A 23,999-nucleotide genomic window follows, 5' to 3' on the forward strand; every position below is an offset into this window, starting at 1 on the left:
TGTCTATTCCTTTTTCATGTCTTGCCATTTAAATTTTACGTTCTAAGACAGCAATCATATGTTCCTACTCTTTTCGTTTTTCGAATAAGGTTTTGTTATAATTGCCATTATTGAAAATCAGTCATTTCATTGGTCCCTATATTTAGTCGTGGTTGGTTTATGATAATAATGACGTTTTTTGTATTGTTTGTTTAGGTAGTTAAATGTCAGACATTCCTTCCGTACACTCGTTCAGAGCCCAGAAACTATGTAGCCTGTTTTGTTGTATAGGTTGTCTCCCATCTGGTTGCCGAAATGTGCTCGGACTGTAGTATGATTGGCTCGATAAAGTTAATTTCTATAAGAAAAATTAATTTAAACCAATTATATAATTATTAAAGAATTTTTACACAGTGAGAGAGAGAAGGGGGGGGGACAGGAAACAAATAAATTTAAATTGTCTGAAATATTAGATCTAGTTATAGAAATATTGATGAAACTATAAAAAATAATCAAACAAAGCATTAGGGTTTATTAAAAGAAGTTTCTATAAATCAAATAAGAACATAAAACTAAAATGTTATTTAACCTTGGTTAGGCCAATAATAGAATATGCATCCTCCGTTTGGGACCCCTCAACTCAAGAAAACATTTTAAAAAAACTGGAACAGACACAAGATAGAGCAATAAGATTCACAACAAACGAATATTCACTTTTGACTAGAGTAACACCTTTAGTAAAATCACTAAATTTAGAAAGCCTTCAGGACAGAAGGCTCAAAAGTAAAGTAGCAATAATACATAAAACACTGAACCATAATCTTCAAATACAAAAACAAAATTTAATAAAATACTCTGAAAGACACAAAGATAAAGGCACATTCCTTGTCCCATATGCTAGGATAAATTTGTACGAATACTCCTTCTTCCCTAGTGCTATTAGAGCATGGAATGGGTTGCCTGAGCTAGCCAGGAAAACCAGTGACTTGGCAGAATTTAAGTCATTGGTTAATATGCATGACTAAATGCATGACGCGTAGGACATAATCATCTTCTTTTTTGAAGTAACGTCTGTATTATATAAGATAAATTAATAACTTCAACATCCGGTACATCCATTATTCATGAGTTGGTTCGTGCCACCTTTATAACAGATTAACAATTGCTTTAAAACAATTGTTATATGCATATCGATATGAACCTCACAAGGGTTGCTCTATACTTATCTAATATTAAGGCTCAAAGTTTTTCTCATAGACCGCGAAAGCCGCGAAGTAAAATGTGTAAAGACTTACAATTAATAAAAGACAATACAATTGTTTAGTAAAATATGAATCAATCGCAATGTGAAAGCAGAAACTATCAAACTATTTTATGCTGATGTGCATTTCTAAGGACAGTAGAAAAGATATTTACAGCAATTTTCACCTAGTCCCTATTGTAATATAAATTCGATCCAAGTTCTATTTCTATTGGTATTGATCAGACTATTAGTTTTCGATATTTGAGTATCGATATTTAGAGTTAGTGCTTTTAGGACATCATACAAAATACAAAGTGCTTCTAACTTTGCTTGTTTCTTTTTTTTTCCCTCTGTGCGAGTGAAATACCGAAATAAGCCTGTGGTGTTTACTTTGTTACTATTCAGTTACTAATTGAGTCTAGCGAAGTAGTTTCTGATGATTACATACGTTGTTCGATAATTATTGTGGTATTTAGGATGACTATTCTCCCTTGTTTTCCCGTCTCCTGGAAACATTCCGCCTGAGCTGCACGATTGCAGAATGCGAGGTTTTATCTCGTGCCATTTGGGTTATTTATAGTAACGTTACAGACAAGGGAGATAATATAGTTACTATTTAACTTTCTTAACATTTTTGTAAGAATTTGTTATAAAGTTCGTTAAAGCAATAGCCAAATTTTGACAGCCTGATTAGTTTACATTTAGATTAGCTAAGTAATTAAACGCGTTTTATGGACTGTATATACACATGGTAGAATAGAAATAAGACCAGAAATGCAAGAATTGAGCTCTTACGTAAGAATATTACGTAATATATTTCTAACATTCAGCAGATGAGAATTTTTAGTAATCTAGTTTGTAAATATGCATTTAAAGTAAGTGGTCATAGTTCCTGGTGATTACATTTCTGTATTATAAAGTCCAAAATGACGTAAGTGCGGACATTTGGTGTTTCTGGATTGGATGGTCAGTGATAACAGCCAATCGAAATGGGAACCAAGTTTTCCAAGTTTACTGAGACTGTCGGCAGGAAATTCTGTTCCCCGAATGGGGCAGACTGTGAGGAAAAAGTACGCCCGGACAATGATGGTGTGTTTTGTTGTCTGACTGATTTGTAGGGATACTTGTTAATGTGTTCTAATGCTTTGTTAGGCTTTAAGTTTCAATTCCACCCTTTTGTGTTGTTGTTTTTGTGTGTGATCTCCTAATGAAGTAATTTGTCGTTTATGTCATTTGTTTAGTTGGCACTGCTAAATGTAACTTATTCAAAGCGACCTATAGTCTGTACTGAAAATAAACAAGCCTACTGATTTAGATAAATTATGTCTAGAGAATAATTTGTTAAGAAAATGAGTACAACGAACTTTGTATTTTTAATTGATTCATGTTTTGTTAGGTAGAGTTAATAATTGTGTAAAGGTTCCGCAAATGGGCGTGGGACAAATAACTTGTAGAATTATCTAAGGGGACATTACCCACATGTTTAGCCATATCTATGAATACTGAAGGATTAATTTCCATTGTTGGTATCAAACAAAATACAATTTTTACAGCTAAATATTTGATTAATTGGTTATTTATTATTGTTACTATTATTGATTTTATTTTGTTTCATTGTTTTCACATATGAATAATTGTGTAAAGTTTCAACTTGATCTAAGAATGGGTATGGGAGAAATAACGTGCTAAAACCTTTTCTTTTTTAACCAGACAGAGAGACTTTATACAAGTTTTATAAAAAATATGCAGATAACATTTGATATCTAATAATACTACTATAGTCATTAACAACTTTGAGGGCACAAATCAAATGTATACTCCATAAAGAGTCCCTAACCGTTTAGCTTCCACAAATTGTTCTATTGATTGTAAATTCTGCAGGGCACCTTGGGGGAGGGGCGGTGTCATGCGAGACTTAGCGATACTACAGTCTGTGTTGTTGACATATGCGTGTTGACATGTGACACTCTGCACTCATCCCTCCCAAAATAGAATTAATCACGTGATGGGCTTGATGGATGAACATGTTCTCGTGTTACACTCACCACTGAAAACAGGGAATTGAGACGATTCTGACTTTGTCATGGCCAACAAGAACACTATAATAAACTTTTGTGTTCCACTTGACGACACTCTATGTGCATTGGGAAACAAAAATCATATTCAGCTTTAGCTCGAAATAATTGAGAACTGTTATGGCAATGATTAGGAACGAGTTGTTTCATAGAAAGGGAAAGTTTGACTATGAGACAATGACGGGCCGCTAGTAAAAATAAGGTTAGGATTTGAGGAAGAATAGCGAAATGTAAACAGACTACTTCTGAAGGCTTTAGAGAGAGGCAGGCTTTATGCAGGCTGAGATTTAGCTTGACGACATTCGACAGTTCCCTTCGTTATTATTCAACTTCTTGTTCGACATTCAGTCTCAGCATCGTTAATCTTGCCCCACGTGTACTGCTTTAGTCAAGTTTCAGGATGAAATACGCCTAGGACCGTTTAATGTAGCTATATTTATCTTATGTTTATTTGAAAAATGTTTTTAATGACATCAGATCATAATCTATGAGTAGTTGACTTATTTTTTTTTAAAGGGTATTCTTCATGTTTCATGAGACTAACTTTTTGTTTATAAGTATATGAACGTTGAAATTAGGATGATTGTGTTTGTTCGTAAATATTTGCTTGAAACCTGGTGTTTGTATTTGTATGATTCTATCCTAATGCTTGTGATTGGATGCTTGTATTTGTATGAATGTAATCAGATTCTTGTAAATTTACTCTTGTAGCTATTTGTATGATTATAACCTTATGCTTGTATTGGGATACTGGTATTTGTACGAATGTAACCTTTTGCTTGTAGCTGGATGTATGTATTTGTATGATTGTAATCGTGCTTGTATTTGGACGCTAGTGAAAAAATGCTCTTTAGTGTAAAACAATAGATAGATATATAGATGCTCGTAGCTGGAAGCTTGTTCTTACTAGACACGCATTGGCTTGCAATGCTTGAAATTAGGGATTCCTGAATGGAGCCAATGTAGTTGTTTTTTTATTTTGTTTGTTTGTTTTTTACGTATTTTTAAATGACAGTTTACAGTACAATTGACAATTGCAATCTTTTGCATTCTATGTGTCTCTCATTTAGTGTAATCAATCCCCATAGTTAGTAGAGTAATTTCCGTTTGTGCTATATTTGTAATGCAAGCAGAACTTGAGTTAGAAAAGCTGCTCCCTAACAATAACTTTGTCCTATTGCTAGATATGAAAGTGTGTTTTTCTACTTTCTGTTTGTTTATATTTTTGTGTTTCTTTCTATTTACAGAAACTGGACATGACCCTGCAGTCCATGGAGCTAAACTTGACGACAGAAACTACAATAATGAGGGGTTTAAGGTCAGTTCGCTCTTAGTGCCCTAGTCTTCAATGAAGGGAAACAATACATTTCATAAAGCTTATAACAGTAATTTATTGCTGGGTATTTCACCTCAGATATATTTTTATCTGCTGCTCGAACGACATCCTTTATTAATTTTTGCTATTCAACAGAAAGAAATAGCTTCAAGAAACATTACTTTAAAAAAAAAAATTAACTGAAAATAATGAGTATCAAGAATTATTTTTTTTTGAACGATGATATCTTTGTGAACTTCGAACGCATCAACGTTACTATAGATTGTGTAACAGTTTCATGGTTAGTACAGAATCATTGCTTAGTCTTTTCCCTCTGAATTATAGTGAATTGAATGAAATATTTTGTCAAGGAGGAAATACAAGAAAAATGTGTCATTAATTCTTTAGATTTTTTTTATTTGAATAAAAATTAAAGCTTTACCTAGTAAATATCTATTTAAAATACAATTTTGAAATCTAGGGGAAATAAATAAAGATTATAATGTGAAGTGATTGTAAGATTTTCCTTTTTTACAATACCTCTATTGAAGTTACACATTCATGGAACCTAGTTGGAAAACGGCTCAAACAATTATTTGGGTAAATAACAGTTAACCATACTAAGAATACTTTTGTTAGACCGTTATAATTTGTCAAAGTATAAAAAGAAATTATTTACAAATTTGTCTAGAGGACTAGAAACTGTTAATCTTGAACAGGCTATACATCCTTTCTCATGTAGGCTTATTCATGCAATAGTTCAATAGATTGATTTGCGTACCGCCTGTCTAGATATAAAAGTGTATTACAAGAATATCATAATATTTAATAGATATATACATTCATAAAAAAATGTTCATTAAAAAAAAATGATTAGTTATTTAGATCAAAATAATCGCTCTACAAGATGTATGAGGGAGGTATAGTATTTTAAAATAATATTTTTTATGTTGTTTTTTTGTTGTTAAATAAAAGCAGATGTGTACAATATGTTTATATTTCTTAATACTGTACTAAATATAACTCAGCTCTTTATATTATTTATAGAATGTTTATAGAGTTCCCCTCCCAAAAAAAAATCATTGACATTTATGTGTTATGCGTGAAATACTGCAGGCAAAGTCCGATGTAGTTTGCGGTTCCTTGTGGTGTAGTTTGAAATCAAAGCGATCGCTTTAATTGAGAATCAATACAAGGGGGGGGGGGGGAAGAACACCCATGCAAATCTGTATTGATCACCTTTAAATCGCTCGTTTCCTGGGGCTGCTGGTTATCGTTCTTGAAGTGATGCATTTGCATTTGAAGTGTCCAGCAACTTACATTGTTTAAAGACTACCTCACTCACCATTAGAAACTGACATGGAGTTTATTAAAACCTTCTGTTTTGAAAGTCACATGATATCCTTTTCGAGTCTGCCTCACTCCTTACTGGATAGTTGGATGTGAAAAATCCAAGAACTGTTTTGTTAAACCTTTGTAATTGTTAAAAATAGATGACTACTTGCTCTTGTTGAATGCGCTTCGGACCTGTCATGATGGAGCCTGGTTCGAATCCTGCCAACATCTTTCCTTTAAATGAACGTCCAAATCCAAAAGAACTATTAAGTCAAATGTGCATTCAGTATCTTTAGTTAAATCAAATTAAATCTTTAATTTAAAAAAACCCAGTAAAGCTCCCCTTTCAGACCTTACGATAATGTAGACAATGTTTGTAAAATGTTTTGTAAAATGTTTGACATGTTTCGGATGTTCCTTCAGAGTTGAAGATAATTACTTCCTAGTCCAAACCTCCCGCAGGACGACGGGGGATGGGAGCGGGCAGGGTTTGAACCCGGGACCATCGATAAATCTGAACGACAGTCCGGCGCGCAAACCGCACGACCAGGCAGCCATCAATGTAAAGGTCATCCGTTTCTGTGGCCCCAGGTTAACGATGGTGTCATGTGGCCAGCACAACGACCAACCGCCTTTACTTTTCCTTAACTAGGGTCAGGTAGCCATTAGAGCTGGGTGGACTCAGAGGCACCCTAAAGATCCTGAAATTAAAAATCCCAGTCTTCACCAGTATTGGAGCCAGGAACCCTCGGTTCGGAAGCCAAGCACTTTACCACTCATCCAACGCGTCTCCTTCTCTTGTGTACAGGTTCTTAAATGTCGCTAATATCCTGAACCAGATATTTGATGTTTCTTCACAATATATTTCGTCTGGTTATCATTTCTTTTTTTACTTTTTGCATAGATGTACCTATTTATTAGAATGAAATAAAAACATGTTTAGAAAGGTGAATTTCGGTAAGGCAAAAAGAGAAAACAAAAAAAAAAATGTCAGTGTTGTCAATTCGTGGCCACATCGCTGAGAGAACCAGGGAAGTATCTACACATTTACAAGGGAAATTCTCTGAATGTTGAGCTAGATCCATGTCATTGCCAAGACATTAAGTGATGTATGAATAACGAAGAGAACAAATCTTAGATATTTAAGTCTAGTAGTGATGTAGCCTAAATGAAGAAAACAATAATGTATATATTACAACATGTGCTGATGTGTTTGAGCAGAGGAAACCAGGCGCCGGAACTGACCAGCAGCAGAACAACGCAGCAGTCCTGATACAGACCCAGTACCGACAGAAAGAAGCCAAGGAAGAAGTCCAGGAGCTCCGCATGGAACAGGCAGCCATCAAGATCCAGTCTGGGTTCAGAGGTCACATGGACCGAGAGCAAGTCAGAAAGATGAGGTAAGAGAAGGTTCGGCTTTGTCTCCTGGCTTGCTGTGCATGTTGTGTGTAGTTCTACTTTAGGGATGCGTCTTTTGTTTTCAATAGACAAAGTCTATGTGCACATCTCTGTGTGCACTTTATTTATATGCACTTAAAGACACACAATTTGTGATTTTGATTGAGAATAGCATAAGTACACACAAAGCTAGATTACGTTATAAAACTAAAAGACGTGGGGTTTTTTTTTATCCAAATAATTTTAAAATAATGCAAACACGCTGAGCTATTAATAGTAAATTCTATCTATATTTTAGAAAAGAAATCAAGTCAAATTTATACTTAAGTAAAAGAAGAGTTATATGAGTGTTTATAATGTACTGTACTGTGTATTTAAACATTTATGTTACTATTTGGACTAAAACGTGAGTGTTTTGAAATTATTATTTACAAAGCTGATATCAACTCACTCTGGCTGTGTGTCTGGTAAAATGTTTGTACACGTGATTTCTCCCACACCCAATGTCGGATAAGACTGAAATTTAGCACAATTATATTTTTTACATGACAAAACAAGAATTGATTTAAAAAAATAAACAATTAGTTAATTAACTATTGGTAATTAATATAATATAATATAATTAATATTGTTATGGAACAAGGGAAAGAAATTTTTACCTGACTGATGTTGTGGTATAAGTTGAATTAGTCCCCTTTATTCATTGTAGGTCGCCGCTTTAAAGTTTGAAGCTAACAATAGATAACTATAAAACCTTCTATTTTATAAGCGATCCGCTGGCACAGAGGTTAATGTGTTGGCTTGAGGAGGCTGGAGCCCTCGATTCGAATTCAGGTCCTTCAGCAATGTTTTTTATGAATGCATTTAAGAAGCAATCACGGCAACATTCACGCAGATACCCCCGTCTTCTCCTCCCTCCTTCCTTCCCCCCCCCCCCCCCCCCCCAACTGTTCAACACACGAGTGAGTGGATCATACTATAATGACAAAACTAAAAGCATGAAATTGCACTACACAAAAACAATTTGTAAAAATATTTAAATCGCAAAAAATTATTATTGCTAGTCTAGATCTATTACAAATTTAATTACATGACTAATCCAAACTAATTGATACAACTACTCCCAGTATAAGCTTTTTTAAAAAGTATTTTTTATTTTATTTTCTTGTCGTAAATCTGCAATTGGCTCTGTGCTTTATTTATTAAGTATCGAAGGATATATTTCAGTTGCTGACGCTGTCACAGCAAAACCAGGACCGTGTTTATTTCACTATATTTTTTTTTAATGCAATCGTGTCTTTCATAAATTGGGACTCGTATTTGCGGGAGTCGACTTTAAACTGGATATTCATTATTGAGAATAAGTTCAGACATTTTTTTGTTCATAACTTCCGCTCCATGAACACTGAATTCTGGGTTTATTTGGGTAGAAATTCTCACTTCCGTGTCGTTTTCTCACTGCTTTTAGGGAGATGTCTGGGAAGAAAAAGCCCACAACTGAAAAGCTTGAAGCCTCTTCCAGCCAAGACAGCGAGCAGGAAACACGAAAAAACTAGTTGCTTTTTTTTTATCACAAGCCTTTTTTTTTGTCTTCGTTGAAATCAAAATGAAACATTTGTTTTCTAATACCACAGTTTCATTTTAAACTCCCCCATTGTTTAATTGCATGCTTATTGATACAAGAATATTCAACTCATGTGGAATCGTTGATCAGTATTTCTCTCGCTAGAGTAAGTGCAACATTTTTTTAAAACCTAGTATCTTGAAAATTAACTTCAGAATAAGAAGATTTATATATACAGGCAACACTACCCATGTTTAGGTTTATTAAACTGTTGAACTTCAAAGTTGATCAAGCACATCTACTCCTTTGCTAGGAAAGTAGAATTAAATAATACTAATAGTGGACTTACTAAAATCACGCTACGTTTGGTTATTAGATACTTTGTAGAAATTGTGGCAGGATACAATGACAAGCTGGCAAGATGTGAACTTTCTTGGATGTGCTAGAGAAACATGTTTCGTTCAAATCGTCTAATTGGTTGGTTGACATTTTCTACATTTCTCCCTTTGACGCTATCTTCCTAATCAACTCCAACGGACTGCAGGTCTGTCTAGCTGCTCTAGCAGATGAGCCATAAGGTTATGCTTGCTTTTAAAATTTTAACGGTTAGGATTATGTTGGAATGTCTCACAGATGACATCTTGACATTTTGACATCGTAAATAAAGTACATCTTGACATTTTGACATCGTAAATAAAGTACATTATATAACGACTTAATCGAGATACATTTCTGTTCCTAAATGGTTCAACATCACTTCAGAATGAGAAATACTGATCTTTGACCAATCCCAGCCAGGGAAGACATTTATTATACAGCTATACATCCCAAGCTGGAGCTTACCACTTTAGACGCACACACACGCAGCTTCGCGTAGTTTTGTTGTTTAACGATCATGCCTTTAAAAGGTTTTCTACATTGGCATAGAACAGATTTGTTGATAAGTGAATAGTCGATCAAGCTTTTCCTGGCTGGGATACGGCAAACACAGATGACACAACCACCTACCTCTGACGTGTTAACAAGAGGACATGGTTTAGTAGAACTATTTTATACAAAGGAAACTACTTATTGCAACCATAGCATTAGATTTAATACAAAAACATCTCTTGTACTAAGCCATTCATCGAAACAATCTACCATGCTAAATAGATTCATTTATTGTTGGCTGGATTTATCCAGTGTATTAAAAACGAAAAATAAAAGGCATGTTATTAAACAATGACTATCCAAGTCTTCGAAGTCCAATATTTTGTTGTATTTCGTTGCCTATCCTGGGTTTGTTTTGTATTCGTACTGTTTTTTGTTGTTTTTTTTTTTTTCAAATTTTTAAAAATGTATTTACCAGTTGCATATTGGAAACAAAAATTCTTCATATATATTACATTTGTATTTTTTTTCATATTCTCATGGTTTACATTACTATTTTCAAATTCTTTATTGTTAACTCGTATTTTATATTATTAAGTATAATTTAGTCAACCTTGGAGTCCTTCATAAGTCACTTATTAATATTTACTCTTCATTACAAAAATATGTTCATTCTCTATTCATTGGCTGCACTTGAGTGTTAAGTAAAAGCTTAGACTAAAACAGCGCCACCTGTAAATGCTGATGTCTTTTTGTCAGGGCTGAGCTGGCAGAACAAGAGCGGGCCATGAAGAAAAAAGTGGACGGCATAGACATAGACCTTACAGATCCGGAAGTAGTCAAGGCGGCCTCGTTTATTCAATCCGGATTTAAAGGCTTCAAGGCCAGGCAGCAGGCGCAGGACACCATTGATGAGGTAAACGAATCCAATCTGAATTTAATTATTATCACTGGGTTGTTATTATGTTTTTCTGCGTAATAAAATGTCGAAACATTGTTGCCCAGGCTACGTCTCTCGGGCCATATCCGGCCCCAAAACTCCCGTCCGCAGAGTATAATGTAGCCGCCAAGATCGGTATCATAGAATTAACGATATTTTCGCGGTATTGTGGACATGATACATCTGTCAGAAACATGTAATCCCCCCCCCCTCCATGCTGAAATAGTTTGGGCATCAATGGATCTAATACATTTCAACAAATATAGGAAGGGCAAAGTCTTTATAACTTGACAAAGTAAAAACAATAAAAAAAAATTAAGAAGTGAGTCTGTAGAAATTTCGGAATGGTGTAGTAGTATAATCTAAAATACTATTTTTAGAGAATGATGTAATGGTTTGTTTTTAAATTTTATGTGGAACTTGGAAGTGGGGAACTTTTAAAAAAAAAGGAGAATCTAAAGAAAGAGGAAGCTATATGGTGACAGCAAGTAGATCGGAATGAGATGAATTGATTGTAGTTCAAATTGTTTTGAATATTAATATTTTGAGCTGGAAAAGTTTATAGATATTGTGTAGAGGAAAAGAACACAAGTTTAATAGTTTTAAAAAGAGGATTTTGAGGTGCAATTGAAACTATTAGAATTACGAGATTATACATGCGTCTGCACGTGAACATGTCTCAGCACCGCTACAGCTTAAAAGTATGATTAATTTACCAGAGTCTATATTAATTTAATGGAATTTATATTAATTAGCCAGACATATAATAAATTCAAAATGTTTCACAATGTACATTCAGAAATCATAATTTAGAACAATTAGGCCGTTGCAGATACACACACACAAACACATAAAATAAATCTTCAAGTTGTTATCCTTCCAGTTATCTTTTGTTGTTGAATTCAGTGCTTCAGAGTTTCTAAATACAGATAGGCAGCACAATATAGGGATTCTTAAAAATAAAACAATAACTTTAGTGTTCTACACTTGGTATCTGTAATTACAATGCATTCGTTTCTTTCCTTTTGACAATGAAAGTTCAGTCTTTAGATTTTTTTTTTATTTCCCTGGTTAAAGTTCGAACTATGACCTAAACTATGACCTAAACACATTTAAATGTCAGAAAAATGAGAGGACTTTGCCCTTTCTCTCTTTCAATCTTTATCTCATATAAACTTTGCTTCAGAGTAACATTTTAACTTTTATGTTTAATGCATTTTTATTAACATTCCTCACAAAGAATCTTTTGCAGTTTTAATAACTAACAATATTCAGTTTTTTCTTTTGAATGGCTCGATGTATTACTAAAACACTTATCTGATTTGGGAATCCACTTTGCTTTCAAGCAGCCTCAATTCTATGATAATGTCATGATACATTTTGGCTTCTCTAGGCGTGGATTTTCAGATTTAACATTTGCTACGCTGCATGTAAAAATCAATCATTTGGTACAAAACAAAATACATAAAAAAGACTCTTTGATTGGCATTAACTGTCACTAGAAAACAATCCTGAACGGAAGTAAATTACAACTTTATATAGTCAAGAATAATTAAAATAAAAAAACAAAGATATTGTGAAATCAAAGAAAAGCTTCTCTTTGTTTATCAAATGATTGCTTTTGTCTGTCACTGTCACGTTTAATGTGTCTGTGTGTTTGACTAATATAAACGTTTTAATATTCGATTCGTGTGTGTGTGTTTGTGTGATTTCTTCATGACGTATTCAACGCCCAGAAACAAGCCGTCAAAATGAAACGTTTCCTGGATAACGAAAGAGCTGCCATCAAAATCCAGGCAGGGTTCAGAGGTCACCTCGTTAGGAAAGAAATGAAAAAGGTTTGTGTATTTAGAGTTTCAAATTTTGTTGCTGTTTTGTTGTTGTTTTTTTCATTCTGCAATATTGTAAGGCCTAGGCGACCAAAGAATGCCGGGCTATCGAGCTAGTTGGCCTCAATCAGTTTTAGTTTGTAGCAGTCTTGTCTGTAGGAGAGGCCCGTGGGTTAGGGTTGTGCTAAGAGTTTCTTTTGCGTTGGTCAGAGCCACGAGAGAATAGATCAATTACTTTCTTCAAATATCTGAAAATATGTTTTTTTTTGTTTAGAACATACTTTTGTGCGAGAAGGTGTGTGAGTGTCAGTGAGTGGAGGAGGTATCTGAGAGGATACTTGCTGCCCTTAGGCGCTCAGTAAACACAACTCTGATCGAGTCGGGTGTCGAACATTATAATTGATGCAAGACTTGGTAGTGAATAGCAACAACTCTTAAGTAGGCCTTAAACAACTCTTAAGTAGGTCTGAAACAACCCTTTAGTTAACCTTAAACAACTCTTCAAAAGATCTTAAACAGCTATTAATTAGAGCTCAAACAACTCTTCAATAGAGCTGTTGATGAAACTTTGGGTGTTTTTTTTTTCTCTGCTTTCTTGTTTGTTTGATTCACATTCCTTTTTCACTTAAGGCCAAAAACGAAAATCACAGAAAATCAAAAAGTGATTCGGTTGAACTCCAGGACCAAGTATTCAATCAGGCCGCGACAAAAATTCAGGCCAATTTCCGGGGACATTTGGTGCGCAAGGACTCAAGGAAGGTTGGTTTCAGCCCCATAATTTGCGTTCAAACATTTTCCGGACTTTAAAGATTTTGTTGTCAGGCTTCGGCAGTAATATGTTTGAATTAATGTCTTTTATTTATACAATTTTTTTTTATTTCGTGAAAGTCTCCAACGATTGTTCTAGAAATGTGATAATTTAGATATATTTTGAAAAACAACCGCTAGCTCATTTGACATACAGTGAAAATTCTGATTTGAACGGTTGAATTTTTGTTTAGAATTATGTAATCGTTTTAAAATTAAGTTTGGCTTTGGCTTTTTAACAAAGACATTTTCCGTGGGAAGTAAGAAAAAGACATGGTTTCAACGGGAATTCCAGCATCCAACTCTAATGTTATAGAATAACTTCAGCGGGAATCTCACTGGAAAGACTAGTTGCAATAATTGAATGAGAAATCAGCTTGATATAGTAGGAATCAGCTTCTTCACGGTTTAATTGATATACTAAATTTAATATGTTATGTATCAGAAATGTAACCTTTTAAACCTTAGTCTTGTTTTATTTCCTTTTATTATTGATATGTTGTAATGAATTACATTATATGCTTATATAATCTTTTCTTTTTTTCTACCTTGTACCTTCTCGTGAGAAGACAACTCCAAATATTGAGGGAAATGTTGAGCTATCCCAAGAAATGAATGATGGGGTTGAGATAGATAATACCGATGACAGTAGAATCAATGACGCAGCGACAAAAATCCAAGCTGGCGTTAGGGGACTGTTAACCAGAAAACACATTCTGGAAGAAAAGGTTCCGATTTCTCTGAGAAATCCTACATAGTACCTCCACCTGGTTTTTATTTTACTCCGTTACTAGTTCTCTGGCATGTGATTTCAAGTCTGCATGATAGAAAAGTTTAATTTCTACTGTTTTCTAGAGCAGAGCCCCTATAGTTATTGTAGAATTCCTTTTTGCTGTTTTAAATATTATTTTACTAAACTTATTTCTACAATGAAAATGCAACAAAATTTGCATGAATTTTTTTTGAATAACCTAATTTTTTTGTTTCAGAAGTTTTTCAAGCTTAATTTATAGAAACGTTAAATTAATAGTTGAGTTTCTCTTTCTTTTTGATATTTTATGTTGTTATTATTATTGATTTCTTGTTATACTTTCAATGTGTTCGTGTATTGTAAAATTATGTCTATATACATGTGTGTCGAACTAGACACTAGCTTCACGAAATTTATCGTAAGTTATGTTTGCATAGATTTAATAGTGATCACTATACTCCCTATTGATTTGTTGATAATAGTTATATATCTTTTTATATTTCGCTTCATTTTCATTTCAAAATTTATTTTCCATGATAATTATGCATTTTTAGTAAACAACAAAAGACATGAAACGCTATAGATAATATTGATCATGCTTTAAAATACAGATATTATTTTATTAATTAGAATTTTTTTAAACAATTAAACATTTTGTTATCATTATGAAAAAGTTATTTTCTTTGCCTGACATACTATTCCAACTGACATTTTTGTTCCTATACCAAATTATTTTCTATTGCTTTATAACAACTGAGTTCTATTACCTTTGACCATGTCACATCGCATTGCTATGGTCCAAACTTACATTCCGTTTATCTAAGACAATCGACATTCTATATGTTATTTACCAACTGATATTCTATTGCCCATTACCAACATTATATTGCCCATTATCAACATTATATTGCACATTACCAACATTATATTGCCCATTATCAACTGAGTTTCTATTGCCGTTTATCAATTAATATGGCCCTATTTTAACTGGCATTCTATTATGATAACTGGCTTTATTTTACCCTACACAAGATACATTCAATTGTTCTATATTCTTTACCTGCTGATATTCTATTGCCCCATAACTTTTGAATGTCATCGCCATAGCATTAGTAATTCCATTTATTGTCCTCCTGACTGGCTTATACAATCTAAATTACCAATTACATGACAGGGAAAGTTATTATCCTAACCAATAGATATTTTAAAAAAGGAGAAAAATCTGACCCAGGAAACTACAGGCCAGTATCACTTACCAGCATCACATGTAAAATCCTAGAACACATAATATGTAGTGACATTATAAACCACTTTGACAAACATAATGTCCTCACACCATACCAACATGGCTTTAGGAAATATGGATCATGTGAAACACAACTAATAGGACTAATTGATGATTTTTCAAAAGGCTTAGATGATAGTGAGCAAGTAGATGCTATTTTACTAGATTTTTCCAAGGCCTTTGACAAAGTTCACCACTATAGTTTGCTTAAAAAATTTTAATAAGTAAGCATTGATGGTCCAATGCATCGGTGGATTTAAGATTTTCAGATAGGGAGAAAACAAACTGTAATAATAAATGGCTCTAAATCAAAACCAATAACAGTAAACTCAGGTGTACCTCATGGAACAGACTTAGGTCCACTACTATTTTTAATTTACATAAATGATTTACCAAATTGCATTACTTCAGGAACAAAAGTCAGATTATTTGGAGACGATTGCATAATATATAGAACAATAAAAACAACACAAGGTACAGAAATTTTACAAAGAGAATTAGATGAATTACAGAAATGGGAATCAAATTGGAGCATGTCTTTCCACCCAGGAAAATGTCAGTTATTAAGAGTAACAAAAAAAATAAATAAAACAAATTACTTCCACTTATCTTATTCATGGTAAACCAGTATCACAGACTAAAAACGCAAAAAAAATGTCACACAAAGCATTAGGGTTTATTTAAAGAAATTACTATAAATCAAATAAGAACATAAAACTAAAATGTTATTTAACCTTGATTAGGCCAATAATAGAATATGAATCTTCTATTTGGGACCCCTCAACTCAGGAACATTTTTAAAAAACTGGAACAGACACAAAATAGAGCAATGAGATTCACATGCTACATGCTTTCCCTTAGTCTGTTGGACCGTTGGGGCACCAGGCAAGATTAGTCGACCGTCTTTCTCCATTCCTCCCTTTTTTTTTTTTTTTTGCCTTGTTTAGAATCACAACAAACGAATATTCACATTTGACTAGAGTAACACCTTTAGTAAAATCTCTAAATTTAGCAAGCCTTAAGGACAGAAGACTCACCAGTAAGGCAGCATTTATTCATAAAACACTGAACCATAATCTTCAAATAAAAAAAAATATAAAAAAAATTTAATAAAATACTCAGAAAGACACAAAGACATAGACTCACATGAAGTTCCATATGCTAGGACAAATTTGTACAAATGCTCTTTCTTCCCTAGCGCTATTAGAGCATGGAATGGGTTGCCTGAGCTAGCCAGGAAAACCAGTGACTTGGCAGAACTTAGGTCATTGGTTAATATGCATGACTAAATGCATGACGCGTAGGATGTAATCATCTTCTTTTTTTTTGAAGTAACGTCTGTATCATATAAGATAAGAAGATAAGAGATAATTCCCCTTCTTTATTTTTCTCTCTTCCCTTTGCATTGTGCTTCTAGTGACAGTCTTGAAATTGTGCATTGTATTATCAATAACAAAGTGACCTTGAAATTGTGAATTGTATTATCAATAACAAAGTGACCTTGAAATTGTGAATTGTATTATTAATAACAAGGTGACCTTGAAATTGTAAGAACGTCTCACTTTATTGTTAGACACACCACATTGTGTCTTGTTCATTTACAACGTTAGTTTAACTCTTTCAGATTACTGACTTGAAAGACCCTGACATTCGCAACGCTGCCAAACACATCGAGTCCGGATTTAAAGGTCTCAAGGAAAGGGAAGAAGCTATAGCGGTAGGTGAACATTTCTTTTCTACTTTCCTTTTTCTTTTATTAAAAATATAAGTGTAGAACTGTTATATACACCCATCACCATATTTTGTGAAGCCCTTACAAGTTTCTTTTGTGGTGAAAGATAATATGGATACTTGAGATGAAAAGAGGTGGTTGAGAACAATGGTAATTTTTGTTTGTTCTACTTTTTATACTTATTTTTATTTCTAATATTTTAAAAAAAATGTTGACAAGAAGATCTATATCAAAGCAGAGCACTATACATTTTTTTAACGGTGGAGACATTTGTTAGTCTCTAGGTCAGAGATCTGTTCGAAACAGGCACCCAATGTCTATTTGGCCTCATCATGATCTGATGACAATTGTCCAAAACAATATAAAAAAAAAGAACCCTGCATGTTCATAGTCCATATTACAGATACTCAAGGCTTGCAAAGTCCTTCCTGCAGAGAACTGCACCAGGCAGAGACAGCGATGAAAGGACATCAAACAATGTCATTGAAAGACATTCTGAACAAAGCAAAAGAGAATCTCTTAAAGTCTAGATTTCTTTCAAGCTAAAATACAAATCGTTGAAAACAAAAAAAAAAAGACATTGTCTCAGGAATAAAAAAATATAGCAGAGAGTTACGATGTTTCAGTGAATACTTTTGGCAACAATGATTAAAGTCCGTGAACAAAACGAGAAATACGAAATACCCCAACGTGGAATTGAGTAAAAAAAGAAGTTCATTGATAAAAGATGTTCTTATTACACGTTTAGTTCATTAGTTTCCGAGTCTCTCTCTATGTTCCCTGGCACCTCGATTTAAACGAATTCACTGTCTTTTTTTGCCCTCTCCATGGCTGCGGTGATATTTCTAAATGTTACTTGGTGATCAGTAGTTAATCTAACAAGTTCTGTGCTCCAGTCCATCTTTTAGGGCGTGGTTCTGTTTGTTCATTTTGATTGAGCTTGCGAAGACATGTTAAGAGTCGCAATCTTAATGATACGTTATGGTAATTGTTAGTCTGAACTATTGGCATGCATTTTCTTAAGCACTCTGTTGTGTAATAGTTTTGTATATATATATGAGATCTATTTGTGTATATGAGGTCTTCGTGTGTATATGAGGTCTTCGTGTGTAACTGAGGTCTTCGTGTGTCTATGAGGTCTTCGTGTGTAACTGAGGTCTTCGTGTGTATATGAGGTCTTCGTGTGTAACTGAGGTCTTCGTGTGTCTATGAGGTCTTCGTGTGTCTATGAGGTCTTCGTGTGTCTATGAGGTCTTCGTGTGTCTATGATGTCTTCATGTGTATATGAGGTCTTCATGTGTATATGAGGTCTTCGTGTGTATATGAGGTCTTCGTGTGTATATGAGGTTTTCGTGTGTAACTGAGGTCTTCTTGTGTATATGAGGTCTTCGTGTGTAACTGAGGTCTTCGTGTGTATATGAGGTCTTCGTGTGTAACTGAGGTCTTCTTGTGTATATAAGGTCTTCGTGTGTCTATGAGGTCTTCGTGTGTAACTGAGGTCTTCTTTGTATATGAGGTCTTCTTGTGTATATGAGGTCTTCGTGTGTAACTGAGGTCTTCTTGTGTATATGAGGTCTTCGTGTGTATATGAGGTCTTCGTGTGTATATGAGGTCTTCGTGTGTCTATGAGGTCTTCGTGTGTATATGAGGTCTTCGTGTGTCTATGAGGTCTTCGTGTGTATATGAGGTCTTCGTGTGTATATGAGGTCTTCGTGTGTAACTGAGGTCTTCGTGTGTATATGAGGTCTTCGTGTGTATATGAGGTCTTCGTGTGTAACTGAGGTCTTCGTGTGTCTATGAGGTCTTCGTGTGTATATGAGGTCTTCGTGTGTATATGAGGTCTTCGTGTGTATATGAGGTCTTCGTGTGTAACTGAGGTCTTCGTGTGTATATGAGGTCTTCGTGTGTATATGAGGTCTTCGTGTGTAACTGAGGTCTTCGTGTGTATATGAGGTCTTCGTGTGTCTATGAGGTCTTCGTGTGTATATGAGGTCTTCGTGTGTATATGAGGTCTTCGTGTGTCTATGAGGTCTTCGTGTGTATATGAGGTCTTCGTGTGTCTATGAGGTCTTCGTGTGTATATGAGGTCTTCGTGTGTCTATGAGGTATTCGTGTGTATATGAGGTCTTCGTGTGTATATGAGGTCTTCGTGTGTAACTGAGGTCTTCGTGTGTAACTGAGGTCTTCGTGTGTATATGAGGTCTTCGTGTGTCTATGAGGTCTTCGTGTGTATATGAGGTCTTCGTGTGTATATGAGGTCTTCGTGTGTCTATGAGGTCTTCGTGTGTATATGAGGTCTTCGTGTGTATATGAGGTCTTCGTGTGTATATGAGGTCTTCGTGTGTATATGAGGTCTTCGTGTGTCTATGAGGTCTTCGTGTGTATATGAGGTCTTCGTGTGTATATGAGGTCTTCGTGTGTAACTGAGGTCTTCGTGTGTATATGAGGTCTTCGTGTGTATATGAGGTCTTCGTGTGTAACTGAGGTCTTCGTGTGTATATGAGGTCTTCTTGTGTATATGAGGTCTTCGTGTGTATATGAGGTCTTCGTGTGTATATGAGGTCTTCGTGTGTATATGAGGACTATTTGTAGATGGAGTGTTCCTGTTTGTATGAGGTCTTCATGTGTGTGTGAGGTGAATGCATGCTGCATAATGAACAGAAAATAGTTTTTTAGAAACAATGGGACTAGTATTAACTTTATTATTTGTATTATTTATTTGTGAACTTAATAAATGACTACGTACTTAAATATTTTAATGAATATGATATGTGTTGAATGATATAATGAAATGACGTGTTTTAAATATTTTGAGAATTTTTTGAAATTTATTGTTTCTGTTTAAAAAAATGTGTTCAGAACACTTTAAAAAATAAATTCAGTCTCACTATTCAGTCTCGCTATTTAGTCTCACTATTTAGTCTCACTATTCCGTCTCACTATTCAATGTCACTATTCAGTCTCACTATTCAGTCTCTCTATTCAGTCTCACTATTTAGTCTCGTCATTCAGTTCTCACTATTCAGTCACTATTTAGTCTCATTATTTAGTCTCATCATTCAGACTTTTTAGTCTTGCCATTCAATCTCACTATTTAGTCTCACTATTCAGTCTCAATATTCAGTCACTATTTAGTCTCATCATTCAGTCTCATTATTCAGTCTCACTATTCAGTCTCACTATTCAGACTCACTATTCAGTCTCACTATTCAGTCTCACTATTCAGTCTCACTATTCAGTCACTATCTAGTCTCATTATTCAGACTATTTAGTCTTGCCATTCAATCTCACTATGTTTAATTTCTTTGAACAGAAAAGTGAAGACGATATCAATGATTCAGACAACCACCCCCGAGACACATTCAACAACGGCGACGTCGACGAGGTGCAAGTGGACGAGATGATGTTTGACGACAGCTCGGCCCAGGCAGCTGTCAAGATACAGTCTGGATTCCGTGGCTACCGAGCCAGGAGACAGCTGAAGGACAACAAAGAAGCAGACCAGGACCAGACTGAGATGGAGGAGGGCGGGGTAGACAATGAAATTGCCGACGACGCTGGAGGTGAAGCCGATGAGGAATTGCACAGTCCTGAAGCGGACCTAGCGGCTACAAAGATTCAGGCTGGGTTTAAAGGCTACAAAGTTCGCAAAGAGCTTCGGGGTAAGCTGCAGCATGGGGAACTTGAGGAGACAGGTGCTGAAGAAAGAGATGAAACTCAGGAGGACAGCACCACAGATTTGAATTTAGATAGCCCAGAAATGGAATCGGCAGCTGTTAAAATTCAAGCCGGGTTTAAAGGAATGAAAGCGAGAAAAGAGGTCAAGGCCATGCTTGCTGAAAGACAGCATGGAGAAGAGGACGGAGATGTAGAGGGACATGCCGCTGAGGGTGCATCATTAATAGAAGTTGAAGAGAGTGAATTGGTAGAAGCTGAAGACCACATCGAAGACGCAGTCGAAGAGCAAGAAATAGAGAGTGCTGCTGCCGCTGGTGAAGAATCATTGGATGAGATAGCAGCTAGCCATCAAGTAGAAGAAGAAGCAGATGACCAAACAGCTGAAGATACAGCAGCAAATGACCAAACAGCTGAAGATACAGCAGCCGATGACCAAACAGCTGAAGAAACAGCAGCGGATGAGCAAACAGCTGAAGAGACATTAGCCGAGGAGACAGCTGCAGATGAACCTGCAGCTGAGGACCCAACAGCTGAGGAGACAACAGAGGACCAGACAGCGGAAGACCCAACAGCCGAAGACCCGACAGCCGACGATGTCACAACAGCAGAAGATCAAACAGAAGACCAGACGACAGAAGACTAACTTCCCTAACAATTTCTTTGAACTATTTAAAATTACTCTAAGACAGACAAAAAGACAGACAAAAACTTGTTTTCTTAAAAATGAGACGGACTATATCTTCCTCTTAGTTTCATTGAAAAGAAAACAAAAAATTTACCACGGACAATGTAAACTAGACCCAATAATTTGTTGTTTTGTTCTGAAGACAGACTTAGAGAATCAATCTGACATCTTTCTCGCCTTCTCTGTGATTTAGGTTCATACTTGTTTACTAAATACAATGCCACTTTTTATAAATACATATAACTACATTTATAGGAAAAGTTACTTCGGAATCTATATTTCATTATAAAGATAACACACTTATATTACAGACGTAATAAGTCAGCTTGAGTAGTAAGATGATTCCTCACTTGGTGTTTAGATGTTGAAACTGTTGATGTTGTTAGATAAACACCTTATATCTTTTTCTCTTCCATCAGAAGTGTCTGGAGAGTCTCTTATTTTGAGTTATTTGTAGTTCTCTTGTATTATGACTTTTGGCATGCCAATGTCAATGCTGGATCAAACACTCTTATATGCAATTGTATAACGTGTTAATATTCAATAGAAGACCTTTATGGCCGGAAATAAAACTTCAAACGTTGAATGACAATAGTAGACTCTGACTTGTGTATTCAACACCCTTCGCTAGCTATGTTGGTTTATTATTACATCCAAATCATTTCTTATTTTAGAGAGAATCAGCGTATTATTTGACATATTTTTGATTATAATTTATGAAGTTTGGACCTAAGTTTATTAAGTATGCAAACTTAACACAGTTCTTTTGAAATCTAATTTATACGTTATATTTAGAAGGGATTAAAAAAGAGGGATCTGTGTATATACAGCATTGTGCTATTAAGTTGATTACGGACAGCCTATGTATTTATATATTCTATCACTAAGTTGTGATCCATTTCTAAAACATTTTATTACGTTTATTTCATACTGGATGATTACATACAGTCTTTTGGATGTCATTGTTTTTTTTTATTTTATTTTATAATTATGTCACATTGGAATTAATTTGAATAAATTATACACATTTCCAAAAGCTATTTTGTCACATAATTCGAAATTTAATTTTTTTCTTCCCTCATCTTGTCTATATACCCCTACACTGAAATGGCACACATTGTGACTCATGTGTGACATTTACTGTTAGGATTGGCAATTTTAACTCAGGTGTTCATGCGTTTACGAACATACTAGCAAAACATTATTGAGTGTTAAATACTACGAAGTATGTACATTGAAAGATGATGTTAGTTTGCAACTATCTAGCTCAGTGATTCCCAAAGTGGTCTATATAGACCCCCAGGGGTCTACGAAGACTTCCAAGGGGTCTACGAAAGTGAAAAAAACAAATTGGGGGTCTATGAGATGTCCACGGGGGTCTACCATAATAGATTTCATTTAAACAGGTTGTGGCTTAAACTAATTTTTACAACCCATTAGTTTAATTCTTTTATACACTAATATATGATTTGTACCTTAGTTAACCTTTACATATTTATCATGATATTCAAACGAAAAATGGTTATATTAAATTTCAATACTTATTTAAATAGCTTAATTTTGTCTACATGTAACTAATGTTTAACAAAAAGAAATATAGATTGTACAGCGTTGATTATTTAAATTTGTTCATTCCTTCCTTATCAAACAAGAAGTTATCAAAATGCCTTTTTATGACAATATGAAACTAATTAACGTGAGGATTATCTGAGACAATGCCACCCTGACAAAATTAATTCAGATTTTAAAAACTTTCCAACACTCAAATATAAAGTTCAGAAAAGACCCACAAAATGATGGTCTGTGAGCGCTGAACAGTATCTCTTCCATCAACATCATCTCTTTACTTATTGCAAAAGACGGAAAACACAATAGATAAAAAAAAATGATTTTACCAGCCGTTGTAGTTTTAAACACTGTTTTACACAAACCTACGTCTGATATTAATAAAAGAATTTCTTTAAGCAACAATACAGTTCAAGAGCACATCGGTGACATGATTTATACAATTAAAAACTTCTTATTTATATCTTTGTAAACGACACATATACAGTTTGGGATCAACGGCGTCACAGGTTCTGACATGGAGTAGCGCTGAGTGCTGCGAACTGCCTAATGGTCGTTGGGTTTTTATTTTTCCTCAGGGTTAACCCACAAAACCTTTCCCATGTTTGGGTATAGTTACAAGGCAGCAGAGTTTTGAATTCAGTTTTCCTTCTAATGAGCCCTACCTGTTCGAAGCTTACAGATTTAGACAACAGTTTCTCGCCTTCCCCCCTATCTCCTGTTAGTGAAAACAGCTCCGCGGACTCAATATTTGAGCCACACGTGAAAGATGAAGAAATACACGAGTAGCTGATCTTTGCCAAAACTTATATGTAATATGTAGCTTTAAATTACTTTTCACTCTTTTCAACTCACTACAGTTAGAAATTAGTTTTAAAAAAATGTTAATGAATTTGCAAAACTTTGCAAGTTAAGCAGGGGGTCTACAAAAAACCAGAAAAGATGGC

General features: G+C 34.8%; 1 protein-coding gene across 14 annotated transcripts in view; it reads left to right on the forward strand.

The window, feature by feature from the left end:
• LOC106073892 (abnormal spindle-like microcephaly-associated protein homolog) overlaps nt 1-22,522 on the forward strand; it is a 122,446-nt gene extending 99,924 nt beyond the window's left edge. For 8 of the 14 annotated variants that reach the window (XM_056010594.1, XM_056010587.1, XM_056010592.1 and 5 more), the window contains 8 exons: nt 4,545-4,615; nt 7,169-7,347; nt 10,539-10,695; nt 12,456-12,557; nt 13,179-13,307; nt 13,925-14,083; nt 17,016-17,108; nt 20,437-22,522. In XM_056010594.1, coding sequence (XP_055866569.1) covers nt 4,545-4,615; nt 7,169-7,347; nt 10,539-10,695; nt 12,456-12,557; nt 13,179-13,307; nt 13,925-14,083; nt 17,016-17,108; nt 20,437-21,444 — 1,898 coding nt within the window. In that variant the 3' untranslated portion in view covers nt 21,445-22,522. Of the gene's footprint in view, nt 1-2,047; nt 2,312-4,544; nt 4,616-7,168; nt 7,348-10,538; nt 10,696-12,455; nt 12,558-13,178; nt 13,308-13,924; nt 14,084-17,015; nt 17,109-20,436 lie in introns of those variants that run through there. The other 6 variants (XM_056010595.1, XM_056010598.1, XM_056010600.1 and 3 more) reach the window with 6 other exon arrangements.
• The last annotated feature ends 1,477 nt before the right edge of the window (nt 22,523-23,999 follow it).

The sequence above is a fragment of the Biomphalaria glabrata genome, chromosome 14 (assembly GCF_947242115.1).
Source record: "Biomphalaria glabrata chromosome 14, xgBioGlab47.1, whole genome shotgun sequence".
NCBI classification, from domain to species: domain Eukaryota; kingdom Metazoa; phylum Mollusca; class Gastropoda; family Planorbidae; genus Biomphalaria; species Biomphalaria glabrata.